The sequence below is a fragment of the Cydia pomonella genome, chromosome 25 (genome assembly GCF_033807575.1).
Source record: "Cydia pomonella isolate Wapato2018A chromosome 25, ilCydPomo1, whole genome shotgun sequence".
NCBI lineage: Eukaryota > Metazoa > Arthropoda > Insecta > Lepidoptera > Tortricidae > Cydia > Cydia pomonella.
Window position 1 is genome coordinate 199,978 of NC_084727.1, and position 24,560 is coordinate 224,537.

The 24,560-nt window shown below is 39.7% G+C and overlaps 1 protein-coding gene across 1 annotated transcript in view; it reads right to left on the reverse strand.

The window, feature by feature from the left end:
* Window positions 1-24,560, reverse strand: part of LOC133531272 (leucine-rich repeat serine/threonine-protein kinase 1) — a 101,437-nt gene that overhangs the window by 35,728 nt on the left and 41,149 nt on the right. The window contains exons 16-33 of the mRNA XM_061869403.1: window positions 24,351-24,440; window positions 23,022-23,170; window positions 22,403-22,582; window positions 21,732-21,822; window positions 21,034-21,204; window positions 20,143-20,241; window positions 19,504-19,645; window positions 18,934-19,136; window positions 17,982-18,056; window positions 17,226-17,371; window positions 14,935-15,042; window positions 10,472-10,541; window positions 9,667-9,783; window positions 9,236-9,314; window positions 7,581-7,705; window positions 5,324-5,411; window positions 3,462-3,584; window positions 2,211-2,383 (exon numbers count right to left, since the gene is read on the reverse strand). Coding sequence (XP_061725387.1) covers window positions 2,211-2,383; window positions 3,462-3,584; window positions 5,324-5,411; window positions 7,581-7,705; window positions 9,236-9,314; window positions 9,667-9,783; window positions 10,472-10,541; window positions 14,935-15,042; window positions 17,226-17,371; window positions 17,982-18,056; window positions 18,934-19,136; window positions 19,504-19,645; window positions 20,143-20,241; window positions 21,034-21,204; window positions 21,732-21,822; window positions 22,403-22,582; window positions 23,022-23,170; window positions 24,351-24,440 — 2,229 coding nt within the window. The remainder of the gene's footprint in view (window positions 1-2,210; window positions 2,384-3,461; window positions 3,585-5,323; window positions 5,412-7,580; window positions 7,706-9,235; window positions 9,315-9,666; window positions 9,784-10,471; window positions 10,542-14,934; window positions 15,043-17,225; window positions 17,372-17,981; window positions 18,057-18,933; window positions 19,137-19,503; window positions 19,646-20,142; window positions 20,242-21,033; window positions 21,205-21,731; window positions 21,823-22,402; window positions 22,583-23,021; window positions 23,171-24,350; window positions 24,441-24,560) is intronic.

Sequence of the window (24,560 nt, forward strand, 5' to 3'; positions counted from 1 at the left end):
ATACGAGTCCATGTTTAGCGTTTCCGGCCGAAGCATTACATAGTGCTTAACTATAAATACTTTAATAGAAATTATTATTTATATTGGCGTGAGGACAATTATTGAAAAGCGAAGCGATTAAGAAAGCGATGTCTTTTTGCCAGGAACATTTACATTTTCTTTACTAGACGAACTCATTTTTATAGCGCAGATACGTGTTTCTTGTATTTTTTTGTCGAACACAATTTACACTATCCAATTCAGTAAGTATTTTCTGATCCCGCCTTTTTTACTTTTTTATCACTTTTAAGATGCGTTTTTCTGATGTTTGTTTCAAACCGACTATAAGCTTAGAAGCGTTTTTGCTAAAAAAACCACATACAGCTACAGAAGCTACTTTTACTTAAACAAGTAATTGGTCCTATAAATTACCTAATTTCGTTTTTAATGGAAAAAGTTGCGCCAAAAAAAGACCTTTTACCATCACCAATGACAGATGATGATAACAATGAAACATTGTAGTAGTGGTGGTTCAGGTGCTACAGCTATTGCCTACTTTCCAGCTTGGCACATTTCCGAAAAATTATAAGGTTCGCTTTTGTTTCTGATACTATACATTCTGAAAAAGCTTTATGGCGGAACAGGATTATCTTATCATGAAATAGTTATCCCATGAAAAACATTTTCATAAAAATGTTGCCAAGACGAAAGCATAAGGCTTGCACTATTAAAAAGTCATCAGATCTCTTGTACAGCCAAGCTTTTGCATGAAAATGTTTTTGATGGGATTTCAGTTCTTTTTGTAAGTTGCTTATAACCATTTTTCATCGCCTAATTTAAAGGGTTGGGGGTGATTTACTATTAAAAATCATGAAATACGTATCTGGAGGCATCTTTTATACAATCTGCTTTTTACTGATTACCCATAGAAACTTCAACCCCTTTTCCCCCCCTAACGCCATTTTCCTCTCCCTTTTAACCCTTACGAGGTGAGTTTTGGGTTGAAAACTATTCTATATCCTTCCCCATAACAAAAACTCTCTACATACCAAATTTCAACTAAATCGGTTCAGCTGATATTGATGCCCCATACAAAAATCCACCCCCCTTAGAGGCAAAAACTTTTGAGTTTTAATTTTTTTTTGTTGTTCCTGTACTGATACTATTCCACATACCAAACTTTAGCCTCATAGGATTTCAAGAAGTACCCTAAGGGTTTTGATGATCGTCAGTGAGTGAGTGAGTGACGAAATAAGAGGTAATTTTAGATATGAATAAAATCTAAAGTATGAAAGCTATACAATTGAAATTTTTTATGCTTAATAAGTCCACTATTGACATTATATCCCGAGAATTTTGTTTATCCGGTATAATCCCAACCCAAGTTATGAGGGTTCAAAAAACGACGAAGCGCTTCGAGAAAAGGTATGTTTTACAAGGGGGCAAAGTTGTTGTTTAACCTCTCGTGCTAATATTAATACCCGAGCGAGCGAAAGATTCCAAAATATTCGCCTAGTTTTTTTGTAAACCTTAGTGGAAAGTGCCGCTGCTACAGAGCATCCTCCCAGCAGATCCATCATGATATTTTTATTACCACATGTACTATTTACACATATATGACATCAAATAATTCTACTTATATCAATTCTATGTGTAAAATTGGCTAAGGCAAAGTCGTATTAAAATATATGTCATTAAAAAAAAAATGTCATCAAATAAAATAACCTAATTTAATCAAAATTTTGATTGACCAAAATAAGATTTTATATCTCTTGCGCAGCAATACAGTATTTTTCGTTATCAAACTGCGCGCAGTACAGTTGAGTAGCGATGTATACGACATTAAAATATATGTCATTAAAAAAATATATGTCATTAAATAAAATAACCTAATTTAATCAAAATTTTGATTGACCAAAATAAGATTTTATATCTCTTGCGCAGCAATACAGTATTTTTCGTTATCAAACTGCGCGCAGTACAGTTGAGTAGCGATGTATACGACATTAAAATATATGTCATTAAAAAAATATATGTCATTAAATAAAATAACCTAATTTAATCAAAATTTTGATTGACCAAAATAAGATTTTATATCTCTTGCGCAGCAATACAGTATTTTTCGTTATCAAACTGCGCGCAGTACAGTTGAGTAGCACGCGGCACAATACACGTGGGATCATTTTGGAGAATTGGTTAAACTTGTATATTTATTACAGTTTGTTGCTTACAGCGGGCTCGGTGGCGGGCAGCAGCGGCGGCACCAGCAGCGTCCTGCTGTCCCAGCAGAGGGCCAGCTCGAACTTGTTGAGCAGGCTGACCCCCAGCGAGGAGGCCTCGTCCCCGCGCGCCAGGAGGGGGGACGCCTTGAACACGTGCGCGAGGTCCTCGATCTTCATTATGCCTGGGGAATTCAACTGCAGTGAGAGCATCGATATAAAATAACCGGCCAAGAGCATGTCGGGCCACGCTCAGTGTAGGGTTCCGTAGTGACTCTTAAGTCACAATAAGCTAAACTGGAGCTTAAAGTATAGTAAATTGTTAACCAAGGGATGAAACGGTACCTTTCACCCGAGTTAAACAAATAGGCAAATTTGCATAATCAGTACCTAATTAAAGTAAGTCTTTTTACTATGAAAGGAAAACTTTTTGCGATAACTCAAAAACAGCTAAACTGAGCATGTCCGCTATAGTTTTCATTTAATGTCTTTCTTAAGCTCTACTTCCACGATTTTTTTCATATTTTTTGGACCTATGGTTCAAAAGTTAGAGGGGGGGGGACACAATTTTTTTTTCTTTCGGAGCGATTATCTCCGAATTTATTCACTTTATCAAAAAATGTTTCTTGAAAACCCCTATTAGTTTTGAAAGACCTTTCCAACGATACCCCACACTCTAGGGTTGAAGCGAAAAAAAATTTCACCCCCACTTTACGTGTAGGGGAGGTACCCTAAAAAAAATTAAATTTTTAGATTTTATTGTACGACTTTGTCGGCTTTATTGATTTATATATCCATGCCAAATTTCAGCTTTCTAGCACTAACGACCACGGAGCAAAGCCTCGGACAGACAGACAGACAGACAGACAGACAGACGGACATGGCGAAACTATAAGGGTTCCGTTTTATGCCATTTGGCTACGGAACCCTAAAAACCGATTAATTGTAAGCCGAGTCGCGCACCGAGGGTTTATCAGTTTTTACAATTGAACTGGTATAATTTTGTTCAAATGAAATTTACGTTCAGCTTAAACTTTAGAAATTAAAAAAAAACATACACAAAGGGATAAATCTACAAAATTTGTACAAAAAATATTATTGTTCGTTAAAAGGAGCGTTGTTTTTGCGCTGTGATTGTGAGCTCTAGTTCCACATTGAATTTTACGCATATCATTGTTAAAAAGTGAATTACAATAATCGTGAATGAGATTGACAAAGACGAAATGAAACACGTGTAAGTAAACATGGTATTAAAAATGTTACCGTTATTGGCGAAAGGATTGATTTCTCTGACGGTGACCACGTGAGCCAGCACGTCGCAGAGCCACTGCGGCCGCAGGAAGTACAGCTGCTTCAAGGCCGCGTCGTCGTAATGCACCAACACGCCTGCAACACATCAAGCGATTGTAATAATATTATACTGGTTAATAATACTAAATCATTGCCGAAAATTATTTTGCCGAATGTCATTTCTCAGCCAATTTTTCGCATAATTTTATTTCGCCGAATAATCAAGTAGCAACTCAACAAACAAACAATATTCATTCAGCAAATAGGCTACAGGGGCACTGTGTGTCTGTGTGTGTGTGTGTGTGTGTGTGCGTGCGTGCGTGCGTGCGTGCGTGCGTGCGTGCGTGCGTGCGTGCGTGCGTGCGTGCGTGCGTGCGTGCGTGCGTGTGTGTGTGTGTGTGTGTGACCTAAATATAACAACGTATTATGTCTTCAGTATCAATGTACGATATGGTCGCAAACCATATTTGGATATTAAATGTAACATTTGATAAGGTACATGTTTTAGATCACTACTTTGCAAACATAATTATAAACAAATATTATAACAATTATAATCATAACATAATTTACCTAACAATAATTCCTAAAGTAAAACATTGTCATAATAAAAGTTTGCCAAATGTTTGTTGCCAAAGGAAATTTATTTATTTATTTATTTAAAACTTTACAAAAGGCGAACTTAATGCCATGAGGCATTCCCTACCAGTCAACCTTAGGGCAAAGCAGAAAAGATTGTAGGCGGTGCGTTTAAGACTAAAAGAAATTGTTAATCAAAATCATCTGCGAAAAGTTGGTTGGCAAGTGAAAGGTCAATAAAACTTCGGCGAAAAGTAGAACACCTATAATACTATTGTTAAGTAATATTACATTACTAACTAGGGGTGCGAAGAGGACCATCAGAGTGTGGTACAAAAGGCCGAGGGAAAAGAGAACGCTATGCCAGTAAGTAATTTCTATCTCAGTCGAGGTATCAATAGCGCTATTCTCAAGAAATGCGTGGCAATACAACAACGTTCCACAAAAGTGGTGAGACTGGCTTAAGTGCACTCAACGCTAGGTTTCACACATTACCACTATAAATGTATAGTTCGTTCGCATTAAGAATGCAGTACAATCATCATTGTCCGCCAGCCTAGCGATGTTCATAACGAAAAAAAATATTTATTTTAAGATTATTATAATGTAATGTTTACCCAGGTATTGGCTGTTGTATTTATAAATGTTGTTATGTATTTTATGTCACTATATGATGTTACTATAAATGTATTGACTTGTAAAAGAGCCCTTGAGGCCTACTTACAGAATAAATTTTTGAATTTTGTTCCTAATTAGCTAAGCCTATATGCCGTCAATTGGTTACAATGATGATTTTTCTGCATTCTTAACGCGAACAGACTATAACGATAATATTTGACCACATTAAAATTAAAACAAGAAATATTACTTTGCTAATCCGCGAGAAAATAACGTGTTAGTCAATCAGTGCTAACCCGTTATACTTACTTGCGTATTTTTACATGCAATTAATGTTCCCACCCTCCCACCGCAAAAATAAATACGCAAATAAATATAACAACCCACCACCAAAAGTACAAAACTCGACACGTGTTTCGCCTCTCTACGAGGCATCCTCAGGAGATGCTGGAGATGTTGACGGTCTGACACCCGACAACTGACCCCTCAGCTGCTGGCTCTTAGGTCAGTTGTCGTCGGACGGCGTTATTTTCTCGCGGATTAGCAAAGTAATATTTCTTGTTTTAATTAGCATGGATTTCCGCAAAGTAACGCCTGATTCTATTAATTATTTGACCACATGATTGATAAAACGGTACCGTTCTCATGCAGGAACATGGTGGCTTGGTGCAGCTCGGCCGCGTCCCTGAATGTGCGGTGCCCCTTCGTCTGCATGTACTGCGTCACCTGCCACACAAATGTTTCAAATTCAGGTTCCTCGTCCCGCAAAATACCGTAAAACTTACTTACTCTGAAACATTTTTTTATATATTAAATATGACACTTTTCTTTTTTTGTGTTTTGTTTTTGCGCGCACAAATAGCTCTGTTTTACTATGTAGAAACTACTTAATAAGCATGATGTTAAAATATTTTCATTAAGGAAACTGTAAGTCTAGTTTTAAGAAAAGTTCCTGTGTCATATATAACTATAAAATACTGTTTGTTTCTTAAATAAATAAAATTAAAAAAAAATAATAATAATACTTTCTGAGCAGAAAAAAATATATAACAATCTACAAGATATGAAAAATAATGTGGGTTTTATGGAAATCTATTTTAATTTAAATAGGTGAAGAAAAGATATCTTGAAGTGACCCCCATTTCTTTCAGTTGTATCCTTATTTCTTCTGCAACTTTTATCGAAAATGTTTGAAACTTTACAATCTTTTTCACAGAACACTTTTGGTTTTCTTGCTTTTTGCAAATTGATAAAACCTTAATACGTAAAAATAAGCCCAAATTCCCGCCTAAGTTCCTACCATTACCCCGCTCTCGTCCGTATAGTCAGTGCGGGACAAGTCGTGTTGCTAGACGGACCTGTGCTGCGTTCCGCGCGCGAGCAAGCCAAATTCTATTTCGAACGCAGAGCTATCATTGGTTTTAAATAAATATTATAGGACAATATTACACAAATTGACTAAGTCCCACAGTAAGCTCAATAAGGCTTGTGTTGAGGGTACTTAGACAACGATATATATAATATACAAATATTTATAAATACTTGAATACATAGAAAGCATCCATGGCTCAGGAACAAATATCCATGCTCATCACACGAATAAATGCCCTTACCAGGATTTTAACCCGGGACCACATCAGCTTGGTAAGCAGGGTCACTACCCACTAGGCCAAACCGGTCGTCACAAACAAAACCGGTTTTGCAGCGAGTGATGCGATGAGGGGTCTAAGGTCCGCCCATACGCTCGAGGTCGTTTTTATGTCATGAATACAAACATCACTTAAACGCCAAGGTCCCGTGCGCAACCGAGCTAACGTAAGCCCATACTTTAAAGTGTAAAGGTTACTTTGACAGCGTCCGCCATAACACCTATAGTTGTCCTTGGCGCTGTGGGCACGGCTAGTAACGACGACTTTAGGTATTATTGGCGTTCGAAAGGTTAAGAAAAAAATCATTGTCTCAAGCGAGATCGAAATCGTGACTCCTTTACGCTCTTCTATACCATATTTGGTGTTTTTATAAAAATAAAATAAAAAGGTTAATTGAGTTAGCATATACAAACGTGATTTGATTGAACTGGGCTGGTGCCTCTTTTTGAGCGAACATGACACGTGTGTCAAGAAACACCGCTTTTCCGGAGGTGGTAACAGAATTTTTACATATACAATAGCTGTGGCTTAAAACTAAAAACGAACATTTTAAAAAATAACTTAAAAAATAGAAAGAAATTAAGTAGGTATATAAAACAATTCTTAACAAAAATCTGTTCTTAATAGAGATCTGTTCTTATCAGGATATTTAGCACGACCAACAGTCAAAAGGACAAAGTAATGGAAGTAGAAACCAAAAAACGGTTACTATTATTTAGTTAGTATTCAATTTTGTAATGTGCTTCCCGTACAAAACTTAGTCAAGTTAACAATGCTTAAAGAAGATTGCAAGGATGTATCCGATCTAAAGGAATACCATCGTAACAATAGGCTAAGAGGTTTACCTAACTCACATCGATTTATATTACCAACAGTAAAAAATGTGTACGGTATGAGAACCAACTATTACTTGCTTCCAAAAACACTAAACAGCCTTCCGAAACATTTACAAGATTTATACCTAACCAATCCTGAATCAACTAAAGATATAAAAAAATACTTGTTATCATCTAATAACCATGAACATATTTTATAAAGGATAACATTAGAATAATATTAATGTAACATGTGTACAATATTATAACATAACTAAATTCTTAGTGCATTAGTCCGAACTCTGGCTGTAAACAAGCCATCTTTGGCTTAGCAGTTAAGAAATAAGAAAATCTGCGATTAATTTAATGTTTAGAACTTTAATAAATAAAAATAAAAAAGTTTTATTGTATTTATGACATTATCAACTCACCAGTCGTTTGTATTCGTCGTGGTTCAGAACGGGTTCCCGCAGCTCGGCCGCCAGCGCCGTCACACACTCTTCCAGCGCCAGGTACGTGGCCGGGACGCGCTGCTCTAGCAGCGGTTCCTTGCTGCCTGGAATTATTCTTTACAATTATTTCCGGTTATCTAAATCATTGCTGAAAATTATTTTGCGGAATGTCATTTCCCAACCAATTTTTCGCATAATTTCATTTCGCGAAAAACTCAAAATAAAAATTCGTATTATTTCCAAGCTAACAATTAGCACCTGTATGTTTGGACAACAACTTAAAATACTACTAAATACTTTTTGTAAATAATCTAACATCGTGCAAAAAAAGTCGGTTCTGGCGCTATTAGGTCGCAGTTCACCTAACACGCTCTTCCTCGCTTCGCTCGTCGTCGCACCTATCTTGTCTCTGTCAAGTGACTAGACTATATCGTATTTATTTGGCGAAAAAAATGTATTCCAAATGTTGTATGTCATAATATTAATTTACTTAATAATCCAACCAAATAAAGCGCTGTCATAATGAAAGTTTGCCGAATGTTGGTTGCCAAAGTAAATCATCTGCGAAAAACTGGTTGGCAAGTAAAATTCGGTCAATAAAACTTCGGCGAAAAGGCAAAACACCATTATTTCCATAAGGAAAAAAAATCGACGAAACAGCGCTGGGCACGCATATAGCGACGTCTCGCTCGCCCACCGGAGGAGCGTGCGGATCCGCAATCAATGTGAAAGTCACCTTAATGTTCACCCTAAGTAAACTACGACATCAATAGTAGATTGTTAACCAAGGGATGAAATATTGCCTTTCACCCGAGTTAAACACTCTGTTTTTCATTCCGAATAAGAGAAAAATAAAATACACATGTATTTAAAAAAATATGACTATTTAACTAAGTATAACCTTTTGTAGTATTTCTTGAGGGTACTTTCAATGAACAATTTATAAAGTATCGTGATTTAAGTAATGGGGAGTTTGGAAATTGTACAACAAATCCATTTAATATCAAATTTAAATTGTTTATCGTAATATAAAAAAAACATACAAGGAAAGAAGGGAAACGTATCATTGCTGCACACTTTTTAGAACAACAACGACCCACTTTCAGAGCATGAGATATAAAAAAAACATATACCTGTTTAAATCTACCAGACTACGGGAGGTGGATTACTTTAAAAATAAACAATTTTATTTCAACTTCAGATAAACAAATCACAGTTTATTTTAATAACCGGCATAAACACGTATTTCCTATCTTGCCTATGCTTTGCCCATGAAATTCTAGAAAGAAGAGCGCTCTGATGCCGTCGTCGGCCTATTTAATAACTACTGGTTCTACCCCTTCCTCTGTTCCTAACCAGTCTTGAAGCAGTTTCCTTCGTAGTCCGATAGATGGCGCCTTCGAGCCATAGATTGTGGTATGTTGACATTTGTCGGTGTTTCGTGCTCCTCCGCAAGGTCCAGCGCTGCACTCGATTGCCAACACTGTAGAGTTACCAGAAACATATTGCCCTATAAATTAAAACTAGTGCTTACGAAAATTCTCAGGATTAGTTGCCAAGCCGACCCCAGGCTCCCACGAACCGTGACAAAATGCCGGGACAACGCGAGGAAGATGATGGATCAGGGAACTCACCAGGCGGTTTCACGCTGTAGGCGACGGAGTAGATGATGTCGGCGAGCAGCCGGATGTTGTGTTTCGTGCTGCACGACACCTGCGCGACAACGGAATGGTGTTTGGTTGAAGATCCTGAATTGACGGCTTCATTGACAAGCTGAATTGACAGCTTCATTGACAAGAAGCTGAATTGACAGCTTCTTTTTTAGGGTTTCGTATTCAGTTAGAAACCCTTATAGTTTCGCTATGTCCGTCCGTCCGTCCGTCCGCGGCTTTGCTCCGTGATCGTTAGTGCTAGAAAGCTGCAATTTGGCATGAATACATCATGCATGGCGACAGAACGGTAAAAGATAAAACAAAAAAAAAGAAACTAGCATAACATTTTCGGGAATAATCGCTCCGTATGATATATATATATATATACAATAAGATATTGATAAGTATTTTACCTCAACAGAGTCGCAGACGCGCGGCAGCCCCTTCTTGTCCGCGTCGGGCGCCTGCAGCAGCGCGGAACGTATCAGGCGCTGCAACGCAGCCGGGCTCTCGCTCTCCGGGAGGGTACTCTGTACAATAAATCTGTATTGTTCAATTGTTTTAGGCGTTATTTCAAATATTATCTCTACATTGTCAGCAAAAAAGGCCGTAATACAACCACGAAACATTCCAAGACGATTTACATATCAGACCGCAGTTTGACTTCTGATCCTTGTAATGGTGTTCCTAGAGTTTAAGAGGTTAGATGTTAAAAGTCTGAAAAGCCTTGCCGCTATCCCCATCAGCCCCTTGATTTATTTTTCTTCCAATTCTCATATATTCGCCGTCGAAATAAAAAACACCTTTTTTTTTTTATAAGCTTTTATTACTTTCACCTGACCGTTGTCTGTTTGTAATCAAATCTTGCAAGTTAAATTTGACCCACTTCCCGGTTTCCGATTGAGCTAAAAATTTGCATACATATGTAAGTCTGGTGACAATGTAATATTATGGTACCATCGAGCTGATCTGATGATGGAGACAAGAGGTGGACATAGGAACTCTGTGATAAAACAACGCAACCTAATTGTGTTAGGGGTTTTTAGAATTTGCTCGATGAGTATTAGTTGCCTGTGGAAAGAAAAGTACAGTCAGCGATAAAAGCTTGTACCAAAAATGAAATTTTTGCCAAAAACTTATTTAGAAAAGAGATAAATATTTTATTAAATATCAGATGTGTATGGGTATAATAGTAAATATAATAAGTGTGATACGTACATTAGCGATCTGGTCGTAGTGCGTGGCGACGAGGATGACGGGCGAGCCCGGGGCGCGCGCTTGTATGGACCTACGTACAAATTTTACCGTAAAGATTTTATTTTACAATTTCTGAATATGAAAAAAGTACAAGTTGCAAAAGTAATTGTTATTTTCTGCTTATGTGACTAATTTTTTACATATTTAGCTCTAAATTGATATAGCTAATGTTTTTATATTACAAAAAAAACTATAAAATTCAGGACCATAAAATAACGCAGAGAGAAACTGCTTTGCATCTAATGCAATCGAGATCGCGAGCTAGATCAAAGATTTGTCTAAGTTTTGACATAAAATAATACCGTTTTGGTTTGTTTCTACTCTCGGCATATATTTTTATTTCTGTCGTATAGAATTGATCACTTGGTACAGTCGAAAAATACTTTTATAACAAATTACATCATCGATAAAAAAAACAGCTCCCATTGCAAAACAGTTTGTAAAGATTTCCTAACCAAACTTATTTAAGTTAACTTAAATGTTTGATTTTTCAAAACTTCAAGGGACTATATAAACCTGATTATATTGTTTTAATTTCAACTCGATACCTCCACGCGTTCCCGAGATAAAGGGTCTCAGACAGATGGACAGACGAACGGACAACAAAGTGATCCTATAAGGCTTCCGTTTTTACCTTTTGAGGTACAGAACCTTAAAAACCTTCAAGAAACTTTTTGGTCCATCTTGCAGTTAAGATCTATACGAAAAAGAATACTAATTTTAAAATCTTGCTGTCATTTTGTTGTCGTGTGCAGGGATCGGAAACCGGTATTTTTTGTATGGGAACGAAAACGGTATTAACGTTCTTTGTTAATTACTTCATTTCTAATTAGGCAATCTAATAATACGAAGTCGTTATCTGAAAACACAACTGAGTACTACATTTAGAGTATAAAATAAACCGAAATATATGGTTATTTCGATGTTTTCTCGGGGGAGCCTCACCCCTAGAGAACGCGTCCCCAGGTGGCGGATAGGGGAATGCTCACCAGGTTCTTGCTCTAGAACCTGGGGGGTAGGAGTGAAATTAAATAGCTTCCGCGGACCAACAGGCCGGAGATGGATACTTCGATATCAAACCCCTGCAGAGAGCTTCTTTGGCGTAACTGAAGTAGAGGTCCATGCAGTGCTGAGTGTTTAGGCTGGAGCGCTCAGAAGGGATGGTGGCGGATGAACCAAAAATGGTCAACGGCAGCGCCCACACCTTAGTATAAGATACAGCCTTGGCGTCAGGTGACAACCGGCCGTAAAACCTATAGTCAATATACTCCTCCTCGTAATATGAATAAAGGCAAAACAAAGAGAGTGATTACTGCTAGGGCGTACCCCAGAAGCGACGCTGGAAATGGAGATGCGAATTATGCGAGTAAAGAAGATAGTGCTAGGGCGTCCCCCGTAAGCGACGAAAGACATGACAAGAACACGAATTCGCATATCCAAATACAGCCAAACATTAGGCTGGCCACGTGGAATCTCGGCACCCTTACGGGAAGAAGTCAAGAACTATCAAAGATACTGCAGGCGCGAAAACTCAATGTATGCTGCCTGCAAGAGACCAAATGGAAAGGGTCAAAATCACGGGATCTGGGACTCGGATATCAGCTGATATATCACGGCACTACCAATACAAGAAACGGAGTAGCCGTTGTACTGGATTCGTACCTGAAGCAGCGTATAATTAATGTAGACAGAAGAAGTGACAGACTCATTGCTGTAAAACTGGCCATGGACGGACAACAACCCCTAAATGTCATTTCAGCGTACGCCCCACAAACCGGTTGTACAGATACCGAAAAGGACACGTTCTGGGAAGACTTTGATGACCTGCTTAACTCGATCGGGCCAGGTGAAGTAAAGTATATCGGAGGTGACCTCAATGGCCATGTGGGAAACCGCAACCCAGCGTATAGGACTATTCAGGGAGAGTCTGGATATGGCACACTTAATAAGGATGGGGAACAAATTTTAGAATTTTGCATGAGACATAATCTTGCAGTCATTAATACCTTTTTCAAGAAAAACATACAACATTTGATTACGTACAAAAGTGGAGATAAAAAATCTCAAATCGATTTTATTCTAGCTGATAGGAACATGCTTAAAAACTTCAAGGACTGCAAAGTGATCCCTGGGGAGGCACTTACGTCGCAACACAGGATTTTGGTTAGCATTATAAGGCTCCCGAAACCGATAAAATTTGTTCCAAACAAAACCCCAAAAATTAAGTGGCATTTACTTAACACCGAAAAAGGAGTCAACCTATTGGATATGCTTCGGAAAAGGATGGTAGAAGATGTGGAAGACAAATACAACACTACAGCGGAGGAGATGTGGTCGCGTTTGGAAGATTTCTGTCTAAGAGAAGCCAAAATAACACTAGGAGTATCAAAAGGTAGTCTAAGGCTTAGACTCTAAGCTCCAACAAAGATCCCACATGGTGGAATAAAGAAGTGAAGGATACTCTAAGGAGTAAAAAAGAGCACTTCAAACAATGGCAGAGTACAGGACAAGACACCGATCGTATCCAATACAAAAACGCTAAGAAGACGGCCAAACGCATAGTAGCACAAAATAGGGCAGACTCGAGAAATCGCTTCTACGCCAGGCTTGAGAAAGCGACTAACGATAAAGAAGTCTTTAAACTCGCGAAACATAGACACGCTGCAAGTCAGGATATCAAAATTAACAAATATGTCAAAGACGAAAACGGCATTTTACTGACTGAAAACGATAAGATCAATCACCGGTGGGGTCAATATTATCAACGCCTTCTCAACGAGGAATTTCCGAGTACGCCCTTAAGTGCTATCACAGCAACTGCTGGTCCCCTTGATAAAATAAGTGTACAGGAGGTTTTGAATGCCCTTGGAAAAGTGAAAAACCACAAAGCAGTAGGGCCAGATAACATACCGGCGGACGTGTGGAAATATCTTAAACCTGTGGCAGGAGAGTGGCTTGCCAAACTATTCAATTTAATCCTTGTTTCGAAGAAGATCCCAGATTCATGGCGCCACAGCTTCCTGGTCCCCTTTTATAAAAACAAAGGAGATGTCAGTGACTGCAGTAACTACAGAGGCATCAAACTTACTTCTCACACCCTTAAAATTTGGGAACGCGTTCTCAACAACCGTCTAGGCCAGCTTGTTTCCATATCTGCTAACCAATTTGGATTTGCGCCAGGGAAAGCCACAACAGATGCGATCCAGACCATAAGAGTCCTCATGGAGAAACATCGGCGTAACAGGGAAGACTTACACTGTGTGTTCATAGACCTCGAAAAAGCCTTCGACAGGGTACCACGCAAGTTAGTATGGCAGGCTATGAGGTCACAGCAAATACCCGAACACTATATATCCCTAGTACAGGACATGTATGATCGCATCAGCACACAAGTTAGAAGCTTAGCCGGACTCAGCGCACCATTCGAAGTAAAAGTAGGAGTACACCAGGGATCGGCACTTAGCCCATTCCTGTTCAACCTGTCTATGGATTACCTCACAAAAGATATCCAGTCTTCTCTCCCGTGGACAATGCTCTACGCAGACGACATTGTGCTCATCGATAAGTGCGCCAACAAACTAAATGCCACCCTCCAGCAATGGAGACGAGCGCTTGAGGACAGTGGTCTGCGCATTAGCCGATCCAAGACCGAATACCTAAAATGCAGCTTCAGTGAACAGCCACTTTCAAGCACAGACATCGTCATTGAAGGACAACCGGTGCCTATAGTTAATCAGTTTAAGTACCTCGGGTCCATGCTAACAGCCGATGCCAACATAGACGCAGATGTCACCCACAGAGTCAACGCAGGATGGCTGAGATGGAGGACCCTTACCGGGGTGCTTTGTGACAACCAGATGCCAATACGGCTAAAAGGGCGCATCTACAAAACCGCAGTACGACCGGCATTAATGTATGGCTCCGAGTGCTGGGCGACTAACAAGAAACATGAACAAAAGATGCACACCAATGAGATGAAAATGTTGAGGTGGGCAGCGGGAGTGACGAGACTGGACAGAGTTCGAAATGAATATGTTCGAGGCTCTTTCAAGGTCGCTCCCATTGCAGAAAAGATGGCTGAAAGTCGTTTGAGATGGTTCGGGCATATAATGAGACGCGACGAAGAGTATGCGGTCAAAAAGGCCTTGGCCATTGCAGAGAAAAAGAACGGCAAAGGGAGGCCGCTTACCACGTGGTGGACAACCGTTACCAGGGACATGGAGCGGGCGCAGATCAACACCCAGACAACCCAGGACAGAAAAACCTGGCGCCTTCAAACGAGGAGGGCCGACCCCAGATAACGGGACAAGGCAAAGAAGAAGAAGAAGATGGTTATTTCGATGTTTTTGCAAAAAACCGGTTCCGATCCCTGGTCGTGTGCGTGATTTCAACTCTAGTGCCCATACCTATATTTGTTATCTCACCTGAGCCAGCTGATGGCTTCTGCCAGCCCCTTCCTCCCGTCGGTCACTCTCCACACCACGAGGTACAGCGAACGGCGGGAGAGGAAATATTGGTGCGTTGCGTAGTACCTGACAAAAAAAAAAATACACATACATACATATATATAGAGCTCAACGAGGGGGGTGGGGTTAGGGTCGGCAACGCGCATGTAACTCCTCTGGAGTTGCAGGTCCACATAGGCTACGGAGACTGCTTACCATCAGGCAGGCCGTATGCTTGTTTGCCACCGACGTAGTATAAAAAAATAAAAATGTTATTTATTCAGGTATCAACCCATTAAGTTACAATAACGCAAATATACAATTAAATTAAATATACAATTAAATTTCTCTAGACTAAAATTAAAAATAATTATATAGGTGCAGGGGGGAAACCTTGCTCATACCGTAGCAGGTTGTATACACTACTTTAACAATACTGTTCGCCGACTCGCTCACTCTCCCGACAAACGACCAGTGCCTTTTACGCATTATAGCCAAATACCAATTAGTGTCTGTCGCTCCTTTTGTTACATGGAATATGTAAATGAAATGTATTAGGAGCGTGCACGACTGTCACGCAACCTAGTGTCCGCAAGTCTAGGGGAAAACGTCAATTCACTACATCTTATAAAACTACTCCAAAACTAGAAACTACTGAACGGATTTTCATACGACTTTCATCTATCAATAGAGTGATTCTTGAGGAAGGCTTAAGTATATAACTTCTTAAGGTTTTGTGTAAATTGTTTGAAATATAACGATGTTGTCGGAAAAAATCACGCTGGCTAGGAGCTTTAATCAAAAACGCTGCCTAATCCGTTTGAGCTATAACAACACAATGTATGGTGGGGTTGTTTCTCATTCATAGGTCTACAAATAAGTCCGCGATGTCAAATTTCTATCGTTTAAGGATAACTTACTATATCCATTCTTAACTTCTAGAAAAAAGATCACGTAATATGTGGCATTTGCAAAGCTATTTACATGGATACATTATTAACAATTATCAAAATAAATACGTTAGTTATATCAAGCATTTCATACAGCTTACAATGGTCCCTAACACCATACAATTTAAATGAATATTTCAGGAGTAATCGTAAATCAAAGTTTCATTTCGAGCCATATAATTGTACGAAATGTTAAAGACGCTATCCGCAGTTAGTTCAAATTTTTACCACCTTATGCGCTGGGATCGCTTTACTTACCCCCACCATGCACTTAGCACGGTCCCAATATATTTAAGTTCCATTTTAAATGAATTGTACAAATTAATATAGGGCAAGATATTTTACAACTGGGATTTTACAATTTGGTGCCGCGTGCCCAGACTTGCGTATGATCAAAACAAAAAGGCCACTTATTCCGTAGAGCTGCTTTACCTTCGTGCCGCCCACCATACAAAATTATAGCTAAGGAAGTTTGAATGTAGTTGTGTTTTTCATTTGTTCAAATATTTTACGAGATAAATTAAATGCTACTTTTTTAATGAAGATAGACATTCCATCAAAACGGAGTGTACATCCTAATGTACATTGGGCGGCACGAGGTTAATAAAGGATAACAAATGCTATGTAAAGCCCACAGATAAATAGCCAGGTTCAGTAATATGGTCCTTTTGTGTTTGAAGTCTTTCGGTCCATCCAGTTATAATTGGTCTATTTAGAAGACGCCTTGCTGGGTTATCGACGGATTTTTATACTCTGTATCTTTAGGTGTTTAAATAAATAATAATATAATAATTCAGCCTATATACGTCCCACTGCTGGGCACAGGCCTCCTCTCATGTGCAAGAGGGCTCGGGCTATAGTCCCCACGCTAGCCCACTGCGGATTGGGGACTTCACATACACCTTTGAATTTCTTCGCAGATGTATGCAGGTTTCCTCACGATGTTTTCCTTCACCGAAAAGCTAGTGGTAAATATCAAATGACATTTTGTACATCCGAAAAACTCATTGGTACGAGCCAGAATTTGAACCCACGACCTCCGGATTGAAAGTCGGACGTCATATCCACTCGGCCACCACCGCTAAGGTATTTAAATAAAAGTAAACAATTTGTAAATTTTCGGGTAGTTGTAACATTTATTGGTTAACCAACCAAATACAAAACCGCCTGGATCTGTCACTGACCGGCCTGACTTGAACCTACTTTATTTGATCATGTAATGATCAAATGGCTCAAGGAGCCATTTGAGGGTAGATTTTGTTTACTTTTATTTAACTACCTAAAGATACAGAGTATAGTGATAGGGGAAAGTGGACTGACTCGCGCTGGCCGCCGAAGTCCCACGTGCGGAAGGTGACGGGCCCGCGGGCCGCGCGCGGGGGCTCGTAGCTCCACGTGCCGATGTCGACGCCGACGGTGGACATGTTGCGGCCGGACGCCTTGTTGCCCATGCGCAGCGCCCAGTGCTGGAAGCGAGGGCATCTTGAAACTACTTCCACAATTCAAGAAAATAATTAGTATTCGTATAATCCATGGAAGCTTTGTGCCAACTTTTCAGCGACACAGTGTAATGTGCCACTATAAACGAGTGTTGGTAGGAACTCGAGTCTTTTGAGTCTGAATTTGAAGAACTCGACTCGTTTTTACGAAATTCGGCGCTTAAAAAACTTCCGAGTCTTTTAAGTCCTGAGGCGAGTCATTTATTGAGTCTTTTTTAAGAGAACTAAAAAGGACTCGAGTCTCCGAATAAAGACTCCGTCAACAATTTCATAGGTTTAACATAAATAAAACTAAGAAATTATGCGTTATTGTACAATTTGTGTGCCTAATCCACGAAAGAAAAAGCATTTCGAAATTTTGCGAATAAAAAAATTGAGAGCTCTCTGAAAAGGACTCAAGTCCCTACAAAAGACTCGAGTCTCTAACAAGTTGAAAAGAACTCGAGTTTAGACTTAATATGTGAGTCTGAAAAATTGAGTCGAGATTCAAGTCTTAACACTACTATAAACATTATTTTTTATTATGAATTTTCCACAATATTGCTTGCCAAGTCAGTGCAATAATGTTTAAACTTACATCGGTCCCTTTCCTTCGATACTGTATTGGAGATTCTTGTCTCAAGCACTCCAGTAAGCTTGTTTTGCCGATACCCTGAAATAAAGACTTTTGGTTACCAGGGGGAGTAATCTTATAAAGCTGATAGATAACCTTCGGCAAATATAACAAGAAATTTTTATTGCAAGTTTAAGACGAAAGTGAAGGACCCGCGCGAAATTGCCTTTTCATACAAACGTAGTCCTCATTTTCCTCTCTGCATATTAATATTATTAAAAATACTTTGACACAATTTGTTGTATATTAGCTACAGCTATGCCCCCACGTTCGTTCGTTCGTTGCGAGTACAGTTCTGGAGACCTCGACTGGGAAGCCGAGGTGACGGAAAACCACGAGCCAGATGGTCGGACGATATCAGAAAGGCGGCCGGACCGACCTGGCACAGAACCGCCGCATGTTCTGTATGGAAATCCATGAAAGAGGCATATGTTCAGCAGTGGACGCATATATGCTGAGAGAGAGATGCGCCTACGTTTGAATTTTTTGTTATTATGAGAGTTAGGAGCATTTAAAATTTGTAAGAAACCTGTTTTTCTCATCTAATTTTTCCACTAATCAAAAAATCTAAAAAAGGCACACGTAGGAGCATAGCTATGGTTAATATACATCACATGATGTAGAAATATTTTCCATAATGTCAATATCCAGAGAGGATAGGGGACTACGTTTGTATGGAGAAGCGGCCGGTCATTTTCGTCGTAAGGTATTTTTATTTTTGTTAGGATTAGAGCAAGACAATCACAACTAAATACAATTATAAGTAGGGCTAACTGAAATTACACTAATTTGTGGAGAAATTCAATGAAGAAAGTACATCCACTGTTGTCTAAAAGGAAACCCAACGGAAAAAGTAACGTTGCATAAATGTAATATCATCATGACATTTCAGGGAGAGATACTGTATGTTCATTACCTGTAACCCAACCAGCATCAGCTTCATGTTGGTGTAGGGCCGCGCCTCCTGCAGCACGGACTTGAGGTAGCCCACGATGTCCATGCTCTTGTAGCGGCCGCAGGCCAGCATGGACCCTAGAGGCTCGTGGAGCGAGCAGCCGGCCGTGTTCAGGTTCCAGAGCCGGGAGAGGAGGCCCATTTGTGGCGGTAGGTCGGTAATTTCTACAAAGAAAGCATTTAACCCCATATAAATCACTAAATTAATGATGACTTAGACACCTGTAAGTCAACTGCAATCGTAATCATTACTTAAATTAAAAATCTTCTATTACTACAAGAAGTCAATGAATGCCTTAATAATGGCCAATTTTACTTATTTATGAGGGAATTAATGATTAATAGGCCAAAAAATCAGATGCATTTGAATTATTGATAGGCATCGATCCTGGTCATGGCACCAATTGTAAACGTCACCATAATATTTCCTATATCCCCTCGTGTGTCGAACATGGGCTATTGATATAGTAGCAATGAGATTTAGAAATTTAAATCACTGCAGTGAAGGGCATAAAAAAAACTAGGTACTTACCTTTGTTTCCGCTAATGTTGAGCACGGACAGATTCGTCAGAGCGTGTATGAGCGGCGGCACGGAGCGCAGCATGTTACACGACACGTCCAGCATGGAGAGCAGCGGGAACACTAGCCGCGACCGCAGACCAGCCATCGAGTTCTGGGCACAACACAAATATACACAGTGTGATATATTTTATTTTGTGTCGAGCAAAAAAGACAGCCAAAGTCTTTAAAACTAAATTTCTCCACATGTCAAATGTTCTGTTACTGCTGTGGCAGGATGGTTTCATTTTTATTGCCGGTCACTTTCGCACTTACATACTTGTTAGAACGAGACAGGCATGATCACAGGCGATAAAAATATGACCGTGCTACCGCCGCTGATTCTATTCAATAAATTATTATGACCATCTAACAGATATTTTCATTCAGTGCCGGCGCGAGCTACGCGCTACGAGCGTAACCGCCTACGAACAGAGAACCCACCTAGCGGGTCTCTGGCAGTGAATGTGTTAAACAGCCTAACGTTTCAGGCCCGATTAAGTTCAATGGGATAGGATATTTAATGTCGATTTTTATGCTTTTCCGAAAACAACATTTATAAACTTAATTCGAACCTAAACTTTCGGAATTATGCAGTATGTCTGCACGTACCCACTCGTCGTCCTCGTCGATCTCCCCGTCCCTCTCTGGCACGTTGCCGTCGTCGTCCGTCGTCAGCTGGATGCGCTCGAGCATGTTGTTCGCCAGAATCTGTGCAAGCGGTTTTATTTTATTAATGCGTATACTATGGCTGCCAAACCAAAAAAATCATTGTCATACGTTTTTATTGCTGATTTTTCTCTCTTCGTACATCTATAGTTCGTGTCATTCATGTTGACGCGCAATTTGTGAAATCTAACCTTTAATAACAAGACGAGTCGAGGCACGCGTCTTAGTGAATGACACGATCTATTTATTTAATCTTAATTGCACAAAAGAAAAAAAACTTACGGTACAAAAGGCGGTCTTAATGCCATGAGGCATTCTGTGCCAGTCAACCTTAAGGCTAAGCAGACCATCTATACTATAGCAGAGGATCTATACTAGTTATGAATTCTAACCAACCCAAGCTCGATAAGGTTGCGTAGGTTTATATATCCTTATAGAAATCTTCGATCTAAGTTATCATAAAGATCAGCTTGATGTCATCATGATATTTAAATACCTATCACTGGTATTTCACCAGTAAACCAAATTTATCCAAAAAAGTTTGATCAATCTGTCAGCGCCACTCACAACAACAACCGGATAGATTAATATATTTTCGCCCAAGCTGAAACTGAGGCGCTTTGCTCGCACTTTGGTCGCTTCATTTTAAATAATATTATAGTGACATTCTTACACAAATTGACTAAGTCCCATGGTAAGCCAAGAAGGCTTGTGTTGTGGGTCCTCAGTATATATACATATAATATATTTTATTAGACACATTTTATTTGTATTTTTTCAAAATACCGGCGCCATCATGGTACGTGAGTCCTAAACCTAGACTGGTAGACTTACCAAGGTCCTGAGCGAGTCGAGCCTCAGATGGCTTCTGGCCGCGCACGCGCAGTGTAAGAGCTGCGCGCGCACGCCGCCGGAGCGCGGCCGCGCGCACGGCCGCGCGCGCGTCGCGCCGCCGCGGCAGTAGCATGCTAGGGGGTCGCCGACTGACGATCCGAAGCTTTCCACCTAATAAAAGCAATCAACTTAGTACACAATTTAGCTAATAGATCTGTGCGTGCTCATGAAAAGAAGCAAAAGAGTATATACTCGTAATTAAATGTAGGTTACCGAAAAGGTTATATTCTAAAAAAGTTGACATTGATACTAGTGACAAATTTTCTTAAAATTATATTAACATCAGTTCAATTACATCCAATTATGAACGCGTTGCCCGTTTCAAAGGATCGAAATATATATGTGCCATAATTTACGTTTTAACAAATTTCTTGTCCGAGTCATAATTATGTTTTCAATTTTGCACCTTACTCCTTTGTAATAAGGCGAAAAATGTAAACATATCTTTAAAGTCGACTATACTAGACTCAAAATTGAGCATGCAAACACTAGGTATAATTACATGTAAGTGGTTTAGATAGTTTTTTAATTATATTAAATGTTCTACCACACAATTGATTCGTAAAAAAATCCAAACTCCAAAGGAATCCAGGGCATTACTGCTGAACACGTAGAAACTCAAATTTATTAGAGCTCACCTGAGGTAAGCTCGGCCAACACGTGATCTCGTTGTGGCTGAGGTCCAACTGCCGGAGGTTCGTCGGGTATGACGTCACGTACGACATCGACCTGTTCAATATACATTTTGTTTCATTTTTAAGCGTATTTTGTTACGAATGCCACTTGGACAGATCATCTGGGATGAATGTTAAAGTGCAATTCCAAACTACACGAATATCCTGGTCACGGCACCAAATTGTAACTGTATCATATTTTGGGCAGTTTATCATCTCATATCAAATGTTTGTTCACATTCTTAATCTTACATTTACTGTTTAGCTTAATATAAATGAAACCTTATTTTAGATCCCGGGAACTAATGTGACAGTTTGTTTGCCCCAATTGTACAGACAGCCATAAATTTAAATACAAATTTAGTATGAACGTTGAATGATTAGGTAGTAAATTAGCCAATTACTGTCATTTTAGTATAAGAGACAATGAAAAAGAAATTATTTTATTTATTTATTTATTCCTAGGAGAATTCCTATATTGTTAGAATATGAAAATATCTTGAAATCCACACGGCTATTTGAATTCAGCTTGGAAGATAAGGAAAATACACAAATTTTCGAAAATCGTACAATCGTTAAAGCGTTGCCTTATAGTACATTATGTATGGATACTGATATAGGTATGTTGAGAGTACCTGAGCGAGTTGTAGGCCATGTTGAGCGAGGTCAGTCTCGGGGCGAGGCAGGCGAGCCCGGCAGGCACGCACGTGAACTGGTTGTGGGACAGGTTGAGCGCGGCGAGCGCGCAGGCGCCGGCGCCGGGCTCCGGCCGCGGCTCGGCGCGCCACGGGTGCGCGCGCACCGCCTCCGAACATCTACAATACAAATCATATCAAACTATTCTTGATCTTTTGTAAGAAAAGTAAATTAGCTTTATGTGAAACTAAAAACAATAAAAATCGGCAAGAACTGCGGATTTGAACATTTTCTAATGGTAGAGGTGTTAATTAAACAACAATTCGTTGACTCGACACGAACTGGTCACACTGAACTACTGTACTCACATGGCGTGTCCGCTACGATCCCCAAGCACAGGCGGCGTGTCATCATCAGCCCTGTCGACCGACATACGGCTTGTCACAGACCGCCGACTAGACACGGACTGGTCACACTACACTACTGTACTCACATGGCGTGTCCGCTGCGGTCCCCAAGCACAGGCGGCGTGTCATCATCAGCCCTGTCGACCGACATACGGCTTGTCACAGACCGCCGACTAGACACGGACTGGTCACACTACACTACTGTACTCACATGGCGTGTCCGCTGCGGTCCCCAAGCACAGGCGTCGTGTCATCATCAGCGCTGTCGACCGACGCGCGGCTCGACACAGACTGCTGGCTGAGCACGGACTGGTGGCTCGACACGGACTGCCGACTCGACACGGACTGCCGGCGGAACCACTTAGTCACAAACACATGGTTCGGAAATGAGAAGTTAGAATTAGGGAAAAGAAGATTATAAGTAAGGATTACACATAGATTAGAAACAAAAAAGTAAATATCAGTAAATAATATTTGTGGCACACATATTTATTGCTAATTGTACGGTTTCCAAGAAATTAACAAATTACCAATTTTTACTCTGGAGCAGCCTGTATGTGTTGTTAGTAGCTCCTAAGGTAATATCCTCAAAGAATAGTATGGAACCTTCTTCGACCTTTTTGATTATCTTTTTTATTTATGACACTAATAAGATTCTGACTTTTGAAAAATGTCATCATTATCAAATATTTCGAACAAATTGTCAAAAACACTGCCAAAGATTAACACAGTGTGTTTCTTTTTGTTGTCGATTATTGCAAATAACTTTTGTTGGAAAAAAATATTTTTTTATGTTTTGTTCTAATTAAAAAAAATATTAACGTCAGAGCATTCCTGAGAAGTAACCCTACGTGGGCTTTCAGGGTTTGTCCAATGGCTAAGATCACCCTGTATGTAGTGAGTGAAGCTAAGTTAATGAGTGTAAAAAGAACAATATTTTGAAAGTTTCAACATAACTAAAACTTTTAGAACGCCATTTGACTTTGATCCTTATTCTTTCACTGATATGTGTTAAATTTGTTAAATATCAAAAAGTGGCGCCATCTAATAGATAAAGGCCAAAGGTATGGCGGCATCATTTCGAGCGATGACGCCACAACCTTTACCCGATGTCCGGTAAGATGGCGCCACTTTTTGACTTTCGTTAACTCAAACTTGAATTGGCCTAAGTATAAAAGCACCCTATATGGTAAGTAAGTATTCTTCATTGTACAGTCAGCATCAATAGTAGCGAATGAAACAACGCGCCAAAAGTATCTGATATTCTGGATAACTTTTCCAAATATGGATTAATCTCTAAAATTTACATTCAAAAGTATATCTTTTACCGTCTTAATTGTGCTACATATAGAACCACCACATTTTGTTAAGCTGTAACAGAATGGTAGATACTTTTGAAACCTTGTTTGATCCGCTACTTTTGATGCTGACTGTACCACAAAAGAAAACAATTCAAACAAATTTACAATGTAAATAAAGGTAACAACAACCTTAAACACAAAAACAGACTCTAAAACGTAAAAGTAAGTGAACTACTTACCGACTGCGAGAAGTTGAATGAAGATTGTGAGACGGACGGCGACGCGCTCAGCGCCGGGGACGACTCGGACGGAGACTGCGGCGCGTCGCTCTGCGTACCATTGGGAACTTTATGTGCATTGTGTATTGACGCATTCACTGCCACCGACGCATATATGCGTTCACCGTCATACAAGTTTGTTCCGTGAATGCGTTAAGGGCGGTAAACCAA